The sequence below is a fragment of the Aphidius gifuensis genome, linkage group LG4, assembly GCF_014905175.1.
Source record: "Aphidius gifuensis isolate YNYX2018 linkage group LG4, ASM1490517v1, whole genome shotgun sequence".
Taxonomy (NCBI): domain Eukaryota; kingdom Metazoa; phylum Arthropoda; class Insecta; order Hymenoptera; family Braconidae; genus Aphidius; species Aphidius gifuensis.
Window position 1 is genome coordinate 20,890,374 of NC_057791.1, and position 14,340 is coordinate 20,904,713.

At 23.9% G+C, this 14,340-nt stretch overlaps 5 protein-coding genes across 5 annotated transcripts; all 5 read left to right on the plus strand.

Annotated features, from left to right (window-relative positions):
• Positions 1-253: 253 nt before the first annotated feature.
• Positions 254-2,831, plus strand: LOC122854035. The gene is made up of 10 exons (XM_044154445.1): positions 254-427; positions 497-679; positions 757-1,012; positions 1,118-1,222; positions 1,293-1,477; positions 1,549-1,740; positions 1,811-1,981; positions 2,071-2,215; positions 2,277-2,454; positions 2,524-2,831. Exons 1-10 carry the CDS (start codon positions 356-358, stop codon positions 2,636-2,638), a joined length of 1,602 nt encoding a protein of 533 aa, XP_044010380.1. The 5' UTR covers positions 254-355; the 3' UTR covers positions 2,639-2,831.
• Positions 2,832-3,079: 248 nt separating this feature from the next.
• Positions 3,080-4,087, plus strand: LOC122854036 (the record flags this gene model as incomplete). Its single annotated transcript, XM_044154447.1, has 2 exons — positions 3,080-3,253; positions 3,536-4,087. Coding segments are annotated over exons 1-2 (726 nt in total), but the record flags the coding sequence as incomplete, so codon positions are not given.
• Positions 4,088-5,322: 1,235 nt separating this feature from the next.
• Positions 5,323-7,035, plus strand: LOC122855585 (putative odorant receptor 85d). The gene is made up of 3 exons (XM_044157069.1): positions 5,323-5,514; positions 5,897-6,617; positions 6,698-7,035. The coding sequence occupies exons 1-3, from the start codon at positions 5,323-5,325 to the stop codon at positions 7,033-7,035; spliced, it is 1,251 nt and encodes a 416-aa protein (XP_044013004.1).
• Positions 7,036-7,554: 519 nt separating this feature from the next.
• Positions 7,555-9,244, plus strand: LOC122855586 (odorant receptor 63a-like). The gene is made up of 3 exons (XM_044157070.1): positions 7,555-7,766; positions 7,976-8,732; positions 8,892-9,244. Exons 1-3 carry the CDS (start codon positions 7,602-7,604, stop codon positions 9,242-9,244), a joined length of 1,275 nt encoding a protein of 424 aa, XP_044013005.1. The 5' UTR covers positions 7,555-7,601.
• A 242-nt stretch (positions 9,245-9,486) lies between these two features.
• On the plus strand, positions 9,487-13,297 carry LOC122854037. The gene is made up of 5 exons (XM_044154448.1): positions 9,487-9,660; positions 11,462-11,915; positions 11,973-12,212; positions 12,375-12,677; positions 13,278-13,297. Exons 1-5 carry the CDS (start codon positions 9,487-9,489, stop codon positions 13,295-13,297), a joined length of 1,191 nt encoding a protein of 396 aa, XP_044010383.1.
• The last annotated feature ends 1,043 nt before the right edge of the window (positions 13,298-14,340 follow it).

The window sequence follows — 14,340 nt, forward strand, 5'->3', positions numbered from 1 at the left end:
AGTATTCGTTACATTGCAGTTTGTATAATTGGCCCACTTGTATCTGTGTAGTCAAAAAAAAAAAAACCAGCAATCCACGAAATTTAATATTGTATTTAAAATAATAATACCTTTTTTTTGCAATTATTAGCTTTTTTTTTTTTTTAATTTTAAATACATGGTATTTAAAAAATTTCAGTTAAATTATATTGTTCTTTTTATTTTCCAAGTAGAAATATATAAATTATTGTATTTTTTTTCTGGTTGAAACACTAGTTGCTATGGTAATCAACAAATATTTTTATATTGTGCTGGAAACTGATTGTGATATTTATTGTAAATTATATTTAATTTAATATAAATTATCTATGATAAAATGTATCAAAGAAAAACAACATTAGTAAAATCTCTAACTTCTTTGAGACCAAAAAAAACAAAAACAGAAAAGGTTTGTTTAAATTTTACAATTATTTTTTAAAACTATAAATTAATAATAAATTTTCCTTAAAATCAATAGACTGGTAGATTACGAGGAAGATATTTATTTCGAGCTATTATAAGATTTATTATAAATAACATTGACTGGATTAAAGAACAGCCATTTTTTGCACCAGATGAAGATATTGTTGAAGATTCACTGACAAAAATTAAAAATATGAATAAAAGAACATCAGCTGATGGACAAATTATCACAAGTAAAGTATGAAATTGATGAGAAAAAATAAATAAATAACATAACGATTGATTTTGTATTGATTTTAATATATTTTTTTAAAGAATCGTTCATTTCTTTTGAGCAAACCACATTTAAGAGACAAATCAGATAAAATTAGCTTTTTAAGTTTTATTAAAAGCATGAATGCCTTTGATAAATATCCAGATGATAATAAACAATCAATAGCAGCTGTTTGTTGCTATCAGTTTTTGCAAAAAGATAGAGTTATTGTTCGTCAGGGTGATCCAGCAAGATTTTTATATTTTATTTTAAAAGGTCAAGTTACATTATCCAAGTTTGAAAAGAACAACGTGACTGGTTCGTTAAATTTATATAAATTTATCTTGTTAATTTTTTTTTTTTTTTTCATTATTTAACTTGCTGATTAATGAGAAAAAAATAATAATTAATTTTTATAAATAGATGAAGAGAAAGTTATGACAATGGGTATGATGGGACCTGGTGATAGTTTTGGTGAAGTTGCACTTTTACATTGTCTTCCACGAGCAATGACTGTCACAACTAAAAGTATTATTTTATTATTTTTTATTTAATTTATTTTTAAATAATGTAAATTAAAAAAATTAATTTCAATTAGCACCAGTGGAGTTATTATTCATAACAAAACATGATTTTGATCAATTACTCAGAGAAAATTTATTGAAAAATTGGAATGTTTTACAAGAGGCACTTGTTACATTTAATTATTTCAATGAATGGGATGAAGCAACAATTCGTGAATGTTGTATTCTCAGTAAAATTAAAAATTTTACACCAAATGAGGTTGTTATAATAATTATTTTAATTACACACGTATCCAATTAATTAATATGATTTTTCTTTTATATTGTCAGGTTATTCTTGGTGATGGAAGGGGATTAACAAATCATGTTTATTTTTTACTCGATGGAAAATGTCAAGTGGTTGAGCACTTATTGGTTTATCAAGAAAAACATCATGGTTATATAAAATATAAATTATTTGATCCAGAAGAATACAAAGAGTCTAAAAAATTATCTCATGAAAATATTCATATTGATGACAATGTAATCTAATTTATTTTTTTAAACTAATTAATTGTTAATAATTATTAAATTTATTATTTATTGTTGATAGAATGAAAAAAACAATCAACCAACTACATCGGAAAATAAAAAAATAAATAATAAAGATGAAGATGAGGAAGATGATGATGAAAAAGAAGATCACAATTATAAAAAAGTTCTGAGGGATTTTAAAGGTACACCAGATCAAGTAAATACTTTGACATTGGTGTTACAAGATATTGTAAGTACCTTTATAAATACCTGGATTAAAATGGTCTGTTTTATTTAAAAAAAAAAATAAATGATTAATTTTTATTGATAAATAAATAGATAAATCAATGGCACCTGTTTACTGGAATTGCTGAGGCATTATTGTACAAGCCAAAAAGAAGAGTCCACTATGAATATCCAGATTATGTTAATCCAGTATTTATGCAAATTTGTCAATTAACAAAGGGTGCTTGTTTTGGCATAGGTAATAATAATAAATATTTTTAAATAATCATTTGATTTATGATAAAATATATATAATTAAGGTGAACCAATGGATAATCGCCGTGTTATATCATTAACACCAGTACGTTGTTTATTAATACCAAAAAATTGGCTATTTAAATATAATCGTAGTAATATTTGGAAACGTATAGAATTATTTCTCAATTCGAAATATCCAACTCGAGATGAACTTTTTAAAAAATTCAAGATGAATAAAAGGTATTGCAAAATCATTCATGTTAATAATAATAAATATAATATAGTATTTTATTTTACTTTTTTTGACAGGTGGATTATATATAAAAAAAAATTGATAAATGATATTTTAAAAAATGGTAGAAAAATTAAAAATAATACAACAATTGATGACGTACCTTATTCCATAAGAGTTAAAGAAGTTTAATTTTTTCTTGTCGAAATGCAATGTTGTTTCTTTGGTAGATATGATGGAAATGATGGAGGGAAAAAACGTGGAATAAATTTTCCTATGGAGGGGAGAAAAAAGTAAATAAAAAATAAAAAAAATATGCGACAGTACAGCTGTGAATTTTCTCGGCTGCTTATTATTTATGTAAGGATTTTTGATATAAAATTTATGAAAGTACATGGTATTCAGTTTTTTTGTTCAATCGATAAACTTATAAATTATTTCAACCCTTTGATATAAAAAAATATGAAAATATTTTTTTCCATCTTGAAATTAATAATATATATTGTTTTATTTTCTGCAAAAAAATATGTATTACTTATATAAAAGTAAGAAAATAAATTTTATATATTACCTATAGTTCTATAGAAGATACATAGTTTTGGTATTTTGTTTTTCGCCTTTTTGTCTGAATGTATGGAGTCTTACAACAGATCTCGTGTTAGAAAAAATCATGATGGTGATGGATGGAATGAAGACACAGTCTATGCACTTGGTTACTTCAGAAGTTTGGCAAGTGCATTGGGATTTTGGCCGACGAATAATCGTCTATGGTCGGGAATTAGAATTGGACTAATTACTATCATTCAGGTATGATTTTTTTTCAACTTTAATTGTATTAATAAAATTAAAAATATTTATTGAAAATTTTTTGGGGATTATTGTTAAAAGACATTTACAGATCACTGAAAAATAAAACATTTTTTTTAGTTTAAAAATTTATAAAAAGCTTTTTTAAATATCATTCAACAATTAAATACATATAATATTTAGTAAAATAAAACACAACAAGTTTAATTTAGAAAAAGTAGAAATAAATTCAAAATTAACCAATAACAATAAATATTAATTTTTTTAATAATATAAAAATAGTTACCTTTGGCTGTCATTTTTATAATAAATATTTTAACATATGAAAATTGTGGTTCTGTGTCTGATAACGTTGGTGCCTTGAGTTTGATAGTGACAGCTCCATTGGCAATATTTAAAGTAGTAATGCCTTGGGTCCAACGTGATAATCTTGATATTATTGTTAAATCAGCTGTCAACGATTGGTCAGAAATAATTGACAATTCATCTAAAAAAATTATGATGAAATATGCTAAAATTGGAAGAAATGTACTAATTATTGAGTTGGTTGGTGCATACATGACAGTGATACCTGGTATTATTGCTAAATATCCATCTGATGTTGAATTCTTATCAAGAAATGTAAATGATACAACTTTACCGTTAATTAGAAACATACCAATTGGTCCATCATGTTGGGTGTCACTTGTAATACCACACTATCAATATTTAATTTATTATATTTATGTTACAATTCATATATTAGTATTAGCTGGTGCATATGTTGGTGGTGATATATTTATTTTTGGCATTGCCATGCACGTCTGTGGACAATTTGAAAATTTACATAATAGTATTAAAAATATTAATAACCAAAATAATTATAATCAACAGAATATATTTTTAAAAAAAATTGTAAAACGTCATAATCATCTTATTAAACTTTGCAATGAATTTGAATTAGTTTGCAATGTTATTATATTTTTTGAAATTGTTGTTAATATTTTTCTCATTTGTGTATCTGGTTAGTTAAATATAAATATTTAATTTTTTATTTAATTTTAAATTCAAACGACAATTAATGATATCAAAAATAATAAATAATCTTTTAATTTTCAGGTATTGTATTAATTAAAGCAATTAAAATTTTCGACACAGAAGCAATTATTATTATGTCTGTTCGTATTTTTGTAACAAATGTTCAAATATTTATGTACTGCTACATTGGCGATAATCTATCATTAAAAGCTAAAAATATACAAATAGCAATTTATGATTGTTTTTGGTATAATATGGACTTGAAAATAATTAAAAATTTAAAATTTATTATGATGCGCAATAATTATACATTTAATTTAACAGCTAGTAAAATATATAACATGAATATTTCAAATTTTCAAAATCTTTCAAAATCAATTTTTCAATATTTTTCGATACTTCGTTTGATGATTGAATAATTATATAATTACTCTTTTTTATATTCAAAATTTTGCTATGTTTTAACGGACTGACTTTACCAGTAAAAAAAAAATAAAATAAATAAAATAAAATAGTGTATATATCAATGATATTTTTAGAAATTGTAGAAAAATAAAAAATAATAAATAACAATTGATGACGCACCTTATTACAGAAGAATTAAAGAAGTCTAATTTTTTCTTGTCGAAATGCAATGTTGTTTCTTCGGTAGATATGATGGAAATGATGGAGGGAAAAAACATAGAATAAATTTTCCTAGGGAGGGGAGAAAAAAGTAAATAAAGAAAAAAAATATGCGACAGTACAGCTGTGAGTTTTCTCATCTACCTATTATTTATGCAAGGATTTTTGATATAAAATTTATGAAAGTACATGGTATTCAGTTTTTTTGTTCAATCGATAAACTTATAAATTATTTCAACCCTTTGATATAAAAAAATATGAAAATATTTTCATATTTTTTTCTCTCTTGAAATTAATAGTATATATTTTTTTATTTTCTACAAAAAATATATGTGCATATTATAAGAGGAGAAATAAATTTTTAATGTGTCTATAGGTTCTATAGAATGTTTTCGAATACATGATTTTTGTTGTGGTATATTTTTTTCATGTCTTTGTGTGAATGTATGGAGTCTTACAAGAGAGCTCGTGTTAGAAAATATGATGATGGTGATAGATGGAATGAAGACACAGTCTATGCACTTGGCTACTTCAGAACTTTGGCAAGTTCATTGGGATTTTGGCCGACAAATAATCGTCTATTGTCGGCAATTAAAATTGGATTAATTACTATCATTGAGGTATGATTTTTTAAAATTTTATTATTAGTCAAATTAATTTATTGAAAATTAAAAAAATTAATAACTGTGAAAAAACATTTGTTTTACGTAAATAGCAATAATAATATTTATATAAATTTCTTAAATATTATTATTTAAATTTTGGAATTATTTTTTTCACATTTACACAATCATTAAAAAATGTAATTTTTTTTTTTTTTTTTCGTTTGAAAAATTTATAAACTTTTATCTAAATATTTTGTAATAATTAAGAAAAATATTATTGAATAAAGAAGTTCAGTAAAATAAAATACACCAATTGTTAAAATAAAAAAAAAGGAAAATAAATTCAAAATTAATTAATGATAATAAATATTTCTTTTTTTATGTATGATAAAAATAGTTACCTTTGGCTATTATTTTTATAATAAGTATATTAACATATGGAAATTGTGGTTCTTTGTCTGACATCGTTGGTGCTTTGAGTATAATAGTATCAACTCCATTAGCAATACTAAAAGTCTTAATGCCTTGGATCCAACGTGATCATCTTGGTATTATTGTTAAATCAGCTGTCAATGACTGGTCAAGAGTAGATGACAATTCATCTAAAAAAATTATGATGAAATATGCTAAAATTGGAAGAAATGTACTGATTATTGAGTTGGTTGGTGCATACATGACAGTGATACCTAGTGTTATTGCTAAACATCCATCTAATTTAAATTTAATATCAGAAAATGTAAATGATACAACTTTACCATTATTGAGAAATATACCGATTGGTCCATCATGCTGGGTGTCACTTGAAATACCACTCTATCAATATTTAATTTATTATATTTATGTCACGATTCATATGTTGGTACTAGCCAGTGCATATGTTGGTGGTGACATATTTATTTTTGGCATTGCCATGCACGTCTGTGGACAATTTGAAAATTTGAATAATAATATTAAAAATATTAATAACCAAAATAATTATAATCAACAAAATAAATTTTTGAAAAAAATTATAAAACGTCATAATCATCTTATCAATCTTTGCAATGAATTTGAATTAGTTTGCAATGTTATTATATTTTTTGAAATTGTTGCTAATATGTTTATCATTTGTGTGTCTGGTTAGTTATGTATAATTTTTAATTTTTTTTAATTTTAACTATGTAGTTTAATTATAATAATTTCATTTTTTAATTTTCAGGCATTGTATTGATTATGGCAATTAAAATTGTTGACACTGAAGCAATTATTATTATGACTCTTCGTATTTTCGTAACACAATTTCAAATATTTATGTACTGCTACATTGGCGATGATTTATCACTAAAATCCAAAAATATACAAATAGCAATTTATGATTGTTTGTGGTATAACATGGATTCAAAAATAATTAAAAATTTAAAATTTATAATGATGCGTAATAATTATACATTTAACTTAACAGCTGGCAAAATATATAATATGAATATTTCAAATTTTCAAAACCTTTCAAAATCAATTTTTCAATATTTTTCGATACTTCGTTTGATGATTGAATAATTCTATAATTACAATTTATTATATTTAAATTTCTTTCAAGTGTCTTGTTGCCAAGAAAATAATTTTTTGCCACTGTTGTACTGGATAATATACCATCCATCACACTTGCTACGTTTCAACGGACTGACGACTCGCTTCGCGAAAAAAAAAAAAATAAATAAAAGAAAATATTTTATATGTAAAAGAAATAAAATAAAAGAGGAATATCTATAGGAAAATAAATAATTAATTTTCGTGGAAAAGAAATGCGACGAAATGTTTTTTTTTATATTTATTTCTTTTCTATATATTTTTTTTTTATTTCGAAGAACATATACATTTAATATGCGCATTGGTAAAGACGATATTTACTTATATGTATAGTAAAAATTGTTGTTGCATGTAAGCTTCATAAAATATTAATTCTCTCGCTGTCACCGACGCGGTATAAAAAATAATATTTTTTTTTTTGCAAATACTTTATGAAATATTAAATTCTCGCTCGAGCCATAGAGTTTCGCAGTCCTATACCGTCTTTTCTATAAAGCTTTTCTGTCTTTTTCCTTTACTATTTTTTTTCTCTCACTATGAGACTTGGTAGGAGTGACAGGAGTTACACTAAGTCATGGAACTCTAATACGAAACAAGCTCTAGGTCTTTACAGACTGTTGGCAAAGAACTTGGGCTTTTGGCCAATGGATTGTCACACAACTAAATCAAAATTTTTAATAACATTTGTTGTTATTACCCAGGCAAGTTTTAATTATTAATTATAAAAACTCCAGTGTTGAATAAAATTTTTGTGTATCAGAAAATAAAAAATTACAAATACAAAAAGAAAATATAAATGTAAGAAAAAATAAATTTGTAAATATTTTGAAATTGAAAAAGAATTTTATTTGAGATTGGAATACATTATAAATACTTTATATAATTTTCAGCTTGAATTATTTGACTCTAGCTGTTGATGTCAATGAGTTTGATAATATTACTTTTGATAAAAGGAAATTGTGGAGCAATAACTGAATTTGTTGATGCACTTAGTTTGATAATATGTGGTTTAACAACAATTATAAAAGTCATTATACCAAGAATAAATTATAAAAAAATGTCTGTTATTATTAAATCAGCTGTTAACGATTGGAAAAAAATTGATCATCATGATAAATCACGTTTAAAAACAATGCAATATTTTTCAAATATTGGAAGAGTTGTTTTTATAATACAAATGAGTGGTGCATATATTGTTGGTTTTCCATTAATTGTCATGAAACTTCCATTTGTTGTTAATTATTTTCATCTAAATAAAAATGAATCGTTGTTGTTAATAAATAAAACAATATTAACTGCAAGCAGTAATGTTGGTCAGGTTCCAATAGGACCAACTTGTTGGATACCAACAAATATGTCATCAAATATTTATTTTTTATATTTTATTTTACAATCAATCCAACTGTTTATTGTGTGCTCAGCATACATTGGTAGTGATACATATTTTTTTGGTATTGGATTACATATTTGGGGACAATTAAGAATACTAAATAATAGTCTTGATAAATTTAACAAAGCTGATACTGTATTAAAAGAAAAAAATTTACTTAGGAAATTTATAAAACGTCATGATCATCTTTTAAAATTAATCAAATATTTTGAAGATATTTATAGTTATATAATACTTGCTCAAGTTGGTACTGATGTTTTGCTGACATGTATTTCAGGTAAAAAATTTATTTTAATTTTATCAGAGCGTGTGAGTATTGTTTTGAGTCTGAAATTTATTTCGATAATTTTTTACAACTATAAAATCTAATTTTAACTATCGAAAATTACAAAAATTTTAATTAATTTTATATTTTCTAATCAATTTATTGTTAAAGGAATTGTTCTTCTAATGACTGTCCAGTATGGGGATCCAATAGTCATTGGTGGACTTGTCATAAGAATTTATCTTGTTTATGTACAATTATTTATGTATTGCTTTATTGGTGAAAAATTAACTGAGGAATCAAATAAATTAGAAATATCAATTTATCATGATATTCCATGGTACAATATGGATAAGAAAATTGTTAATGATATAAAATTCATTATGATGAGAACCAATTATTCATATAAATTAACTGCTGGTAAAATGTATACAATGAATTATGCTAATTTTATTGGTATTATCAAGGCAATGGGTTCATATTTTTCTATACTAAGATTGATGTTTATTAATAACAATGAATAAATAAAAAAATATTCTTTTCTTCTTAATCTATCATTTTTTTTAGCTCATCTGTGAATACAAATTTTTCTTTCATGAAAATATTTTTGTCTATTTCAAAATTAATAGTAGATATTTTTTTATCTTTTGAAAAAAATATGTGTGCATATTATAGGAGTAGAGAAACAAATTTTTCATGTCCTCTAGGTTTTATAGAATACATAGATTTTGTTGGATTATATTTTTTTGGTTTTTTGTCTGAATGTATGGAGTCTTACAACAGAGCTCATGTTAACAAATATGTTGTTGGTGATAGATCGAATCAAGACACAGTCTATGCACTTGGTTATTTTAGAAATTTGGCAAGTGCACTGAGATTTTTGCTGACAAATAATTGTCTATGGTCTGGAATTGAAGTTGGACTAATTACTATCATTGAGGTATGATTTTTCAAAAGTTTAATCGAATTTATTGAACTAAAAATATTTATCTAAATATCTTAAAAAATTAATAACTTTGATAAATATAATAAATATATATATTTTTTTTTTTTGTAAATAGCAATGATAATAATACACCTATAAATTTTTTTATTTTTGAATATTATTTATTATATTTTGGCAATATTATTCGGAAATAAATTGATCAAATCTTAAAATTGGATATTCTGAAAAAAAAAGATTATAAGGGCATTTAAAAATTCATAAAAGGCTTATTCAAATATTTTCTAACAATTCAATACAATAATTTCGAATTAAATAATTTACTAAAATAAAATACATGTTTAATTTATTAAAAAAAATTCAAAATTAATTGATGATATTATATATATCTTTTTTAAAAATATAAAAATAGTTACCTTTGGCTATTATTTTTATAATAAATATATTAAAATATTTGAAAATAAATTGTGGTCCTGTGTCTATCAACGTTGGTGTCTTAAATAGATAAGTTTGATAAAGCAGTAGATTAAATTTGAAAAATCTGTTTGATAGTATCAACTCCATTGGCAATATTTGAAGTAGTAATGTCTTCAGTCCAACGTGATATAATTTTGATATTATTGTTTATTGGAGAATCAGCTATTAATAATCGGTTGAATTCATTCGGACAATTCATCTAAAATTTTTATCTTTTGTGTCTGATTAGTTGTGTATAATTTTTATTTTTTTTTATTTCAATTATACAATTATACATTTTAATTATGTATAGATAATAACAAAAATTGATTTTCTAATTCACAGGCATTATATTTCAAATTTTTTAAAGCTTTCAAAATCAATTTTTCAATATTTTTCGATACTTCGTTCGGTGATTGAATAATTTTATAATCACTATTTTTTATATTCAAATTTCTTTCAATTTTCTTGTCAAGAAAATAATTTTTTGCCACTGTTGTACTTGATAATATACCATCCATCACACTTGCTACGTTTCAACGGACTGACGACTTGCTTTGCTAAGAAAAAAAAAAATGTATAAAAAAAAATATTGTATATGTAAAAGAAATAAAATAAAAGAGGAATATCTATAGGAAAATAAATAATTAATTTTCGTGAAAAAGAAATGCGACGAAATGTTTTTTTTTATATTTATTTCTTTTCTATATATTTTTTTTTTATTTCGAAAAATATATACATTTAATATGCGCATTGCTAAAGACGTATAGTAAAAATTGTTGTTGCATGTAAGCTTCATAAAATATTAATTCTCTCGCTGTCACAGACGCGGTATAAAAATATAATATTATTTTTTTTGCAAATGCTTTATGAAATATTAAATTCTCGCTCGAGCCATAGAGTTTCGCAGTTCTATACCGTCTTTTCTATAAAGCTCTTCTGTCTTCTTCTTTTACTATTTTTATTCTCTCACTATGAAGCTTGGTAGGAGTGATAGGAGTTATAAGTCATGGAATTCTAGTACGAAACAAGCTCTAGGTCTTTACAGATTGTTGGCAAAGAACTTGGGCTTTTGGCCAATGGATTGTCACACAACTAAATCAAAATTTTTAATAACATTTGTTATAATTACCCAGGCAAGTTCTAATTTTTTATCACACTAATTCCAGTATTGAATAAAATTTGTGTAAAACAGTTAAAGAACAGAAACTTACAAATACAAAAATATATATAAACGTAAGACAAAAAAAAAGTACAAATATTTTCACATCTAAAACGAATTTTGTTTAAGACTGGAATATATTACTCCATATAATTATTAGCTAAAATTATTCGATTCTAGCTTTGGATGTCGATGAGTTTGATAGTATTACTTTTGATAAAAGGAAATTGTGGAGCAATAACTGAATTTGTTGATGCACTTAGTTTGATAATATGTGGCTTAACATCAGTTATAAAAGTCGTTATACCAAGGATAAATTATAAAAAAATGTCTGCTATTATTCAATCAGCTGTTAATGATTGGCAAAAAATTGATCATCATGATAAATCACATTTCAAAACAATGCAATATTTTTCAAATATTGGAAGAGTTGTTTTTATAATACAAATGAGTGGTGCATATATTGTTGGTTTTCCATTAATTGTCATGAAACTTCCATTTGTTGTTAATTATTTTCATCTAAATAAAGATGAATCGTTGTTGTTAATAAATAAAACAATATTAACTACAAGCAGTAATGTTGGTCAGGTTCCAATAGGACCAACTTGTTGGATACCAACAAATATGTCACCAAGTATTTATTTTTTATATTTTATTTCACAATCAATTCAACTGTTTTTTGTGTGCTCAGCGTCTATTGGTGGTGATACATATTTTTTTGGAATTGGATTACATATTTGGGGTCAATTAAGAATACTAAATAATAGTCTTGATAAATTTAACAGAGCTCTATTGAAAGAAAAAATTTTACTCAATGAATTTATAAAACGTCATGTCCATCTTTTAACATTAATCAAATATTTTGAAGATATTTATCGTTATATAATACTTGCTCAAGTTGGTACTGATGTTTTGCTGACATGCATTTCAGGTAAAAAAATTTCTTTTTATTTTATCAGAGCGTGAATGTATTGTTTTATGCCTGAAATTTTCTTCTTTATTTTTTTTTACTACTATAAAACCAAATTTAAAATATTAAAAATAACAAAATTTACAATTAATTTTATATTCTCTAATTAATTTATTGTTGAAGGAATTGTACTTTTGATGACTGTCCAGTATGGGGATCCAATAGTCATCGGTGGACTTGTCATAAGAATTTATCTTGTTTATGTACAATTATTTATGTATTGCTTTATTGGTGAAAAATTAACTGAGGAATCAAATAAATTGGAAATATCAATTTATCATGATATTCCATGGTACAATATGGATAAGAAAATTGTTAATAATATAAAATTCATTATGATGAGAATCAATTATTCATATAAATTAACTGCTGGTAAAATGTATACAATGAATTATGCTAATTTTATTGGTATTATCAAGGCAATGGGTTCATATTTTTCTATACTAAGATTAATGTTTATTAATAACAATGAATAAATAAAAAAATATTCTTTTTTTCTTAATCTATTATTTTTTTCTTAGCTTCTCTATGAATACAAATTTTTTTTAGCAACAAGATTATGGTAGCAAATTATCATTTATCTCAGACAGTCACGTGAAAATTACGGAGAAATTTTGGAAAAATATTTTTTTAAAGTATATTAAATCTTGTGAATGTTGAAGTCATGACCAATCGCATCAGATAGATTTTGAAATTAATGGACATATAAATTGATAGAAATAAAAAAAACAACCTAATTAAATGTAAATGTAATGGATCATTGAAAAAATAATATAAAATGCAGAAAGACATTTAATGTGTCTAGACATCATGCACAATTAGTCGTAATAATAATTAATTGATCACTCATATCTTGTGTAAAATGAATGGAATAAAATATATTATTGAACAATGTATATATATTTATAATAGAAGATGTGTGTTAAGAAATTTTATAAGTACATACACAGACTGCTTAAACTTACAATGAAAAAAAAAAAAAACGAAACGATTAATTTATTCTGTTTGGGAAAAATTTTGTTGCAGGACCAGGAAGTTGTCATTAAAATTGAAAAAACAGCCGGCAACTTATGTGTATTATAATCATCGTCATCATCATCATCATCATCACCAACATTATTATTATAATATTATTTTTTATCAACATCTGGTGGTGGTTGAACGAACACTTGGAATATATGTTTCTTCATATATTATTTGGCAATTGCGTGGTGTGTAGTGCACTTGTATACTATTATTATTTTTTTATTCTCATTATTATTACATCACCGTGAAATGTCGTTTTTTTTTTGTATAAGAAAACCTGGCATGCTCGAGAGAATGTATAGATTATTCAGATGTCTATGAATATAATAGGAACTTTACTATGAGGAAAGGGGTTTTTTTTTCTGAAAAGATATAAATTTGTGGGTGGATCACATTGGCACAGCTTTAAAAATTTTACAAAACTACTTACAAGGCTGCATGATGTTTTTCAAGTCTTTTCCTTAATCTTTTACTTTCTTATTTTATTCTTATATTCTACTCTCTTTTATATTATTGCACTCATTACAATAATAGCATTGAATTTTTTCTATTATTATTATAATACCACTTGCAATGATCTGAAATTTAAATTTCACTGAAATAATTAATTTGCATACAAGAAATATTATATTTATTATCCAACGGTTTTATTTTATTTATTTGTATTGAATAGTAAGGAAAAAAAAAATAATAAATGAACAAATATATTTATAGTAAAATAATAATTTATTGTAGAAAATATTTTATTTTTTTGCATATATATTTTTTTATTTTTTTTTTTATTTTTTATAATTTTTTTTTTGACAAAAATAGATTTATAAGTTTTTTATAATATTTTTTTTTTAGTCGGGGTGACGTTGAGATGCGTTTTTTTTTACATTGATACGATATTAGTTGCATAGTTGGCAAGTAAAATAATATTTAACGCAATTTATTCAAAACGTGACCTCAAGTAAATTTTTTTCAGTACAATAAATAAAAAATTAGTTCTTTTCATTACTGTTTTTCATGAAATTATGTATCATGATAAATTTTGACTTTTTTTTTCTTGTTATAATGTAAT

What these genes read in the sequence shown, in the direction of transcription:
- LOC122854035 (XM_044154445.1), top strand. Translation starts at nt 356, where the DNA reads ATGTATCAAAGAAAAACAACATTAGTAAAATCTCTAACTTCTTTGAGA. An exon ending in GACAAATTATCACAAGTAAA is followed by an intron (nt 680 to 756) that starts GTATGAAATTGA and finishes ATTTTTTTAAAG; the next exon opens with AATCGTTCATTTCTTTTGAG. An exon ending in AAAATTTTACACCAAATGAG is followed by an intron (nt 1,478 to 1,548) that starts GTTGTTATAATA and finishes TTATATTGTCAG; the next exon opens with GTTATTCTTGGTGATGGAAG.
- LOC122855585 (XM_044157069.1), top strand. Translation starts at nt 5,323, where the DNA reads ATGTCTTTGTGTGAATGTATGGAGTCTTACAAGAGAGCTCGTGTTAGA. An exon ending in GATTAATTACTATCATTGAG is followed by an intron (nt 5,515 to 5,896) that starts GTATGATTTTTT and finishes TGATAAAAATAG; the next exon opens with TTACCTTTGGCTATTATTTT. An exon ending in GTTTATCATTTGTGTGTCTG is followed by an intron (nt 6,618 to 6,697) that starts GTTAGTTATGTA and finishes TTTAATTTTCAG; the next exon opens with GCATTGTATTGATTATGGCA.
- LOC122855586 (XM_044157070.1), top strand. Translation starts at nt 7,602, where the DNA reads ATGAGACTTGGTAGGAGTGACAGGAGTTACACTAAGTCATGGAACTCT. An exon ending in CATTTGTTGTTATTACCCAG is followed by an intron (nt 7,767 to 7,975) that starts GCAAGTTTTAAT and finishes ATTTGACTCTAG; the next exon opens with CTGTTGATGTCAATGAGTTT. An exon ending in TTTGCTGACATGTATTTCAG is followed by an intron (nt 8,733 to 8,891) that starts GTAAAAAATTTA and finishes TTATTGTTAAAG; the next exon opens with GAATTGTTCTTCTAATGACT.
- LOC122854037 (XM_044154448.1), top strand. Translation starts at nt 9,487, where the DNA reads ATGGAGTCTTACAACAGAGCTCATGTTAACAAATATGTTGTTGGTGAT. An exon ending in GACTAATTACTATCATTGAG is followed by an intron (nt 9,661 to 11,461) that starts GTATGATTTTTC and finishes ATTCGATTCTAG; the next exon opens with CTTTGGATGTCGATGAGTTT. An exon ending in ACCAACAAATATGTCACCAA is followed by an intron (nt 11,916 to 11,972) that starts GTATTTATTTTT and finishes TTGTGTGCTCAG; the next exon opens with CGTCTATTGGTGGTGATACA.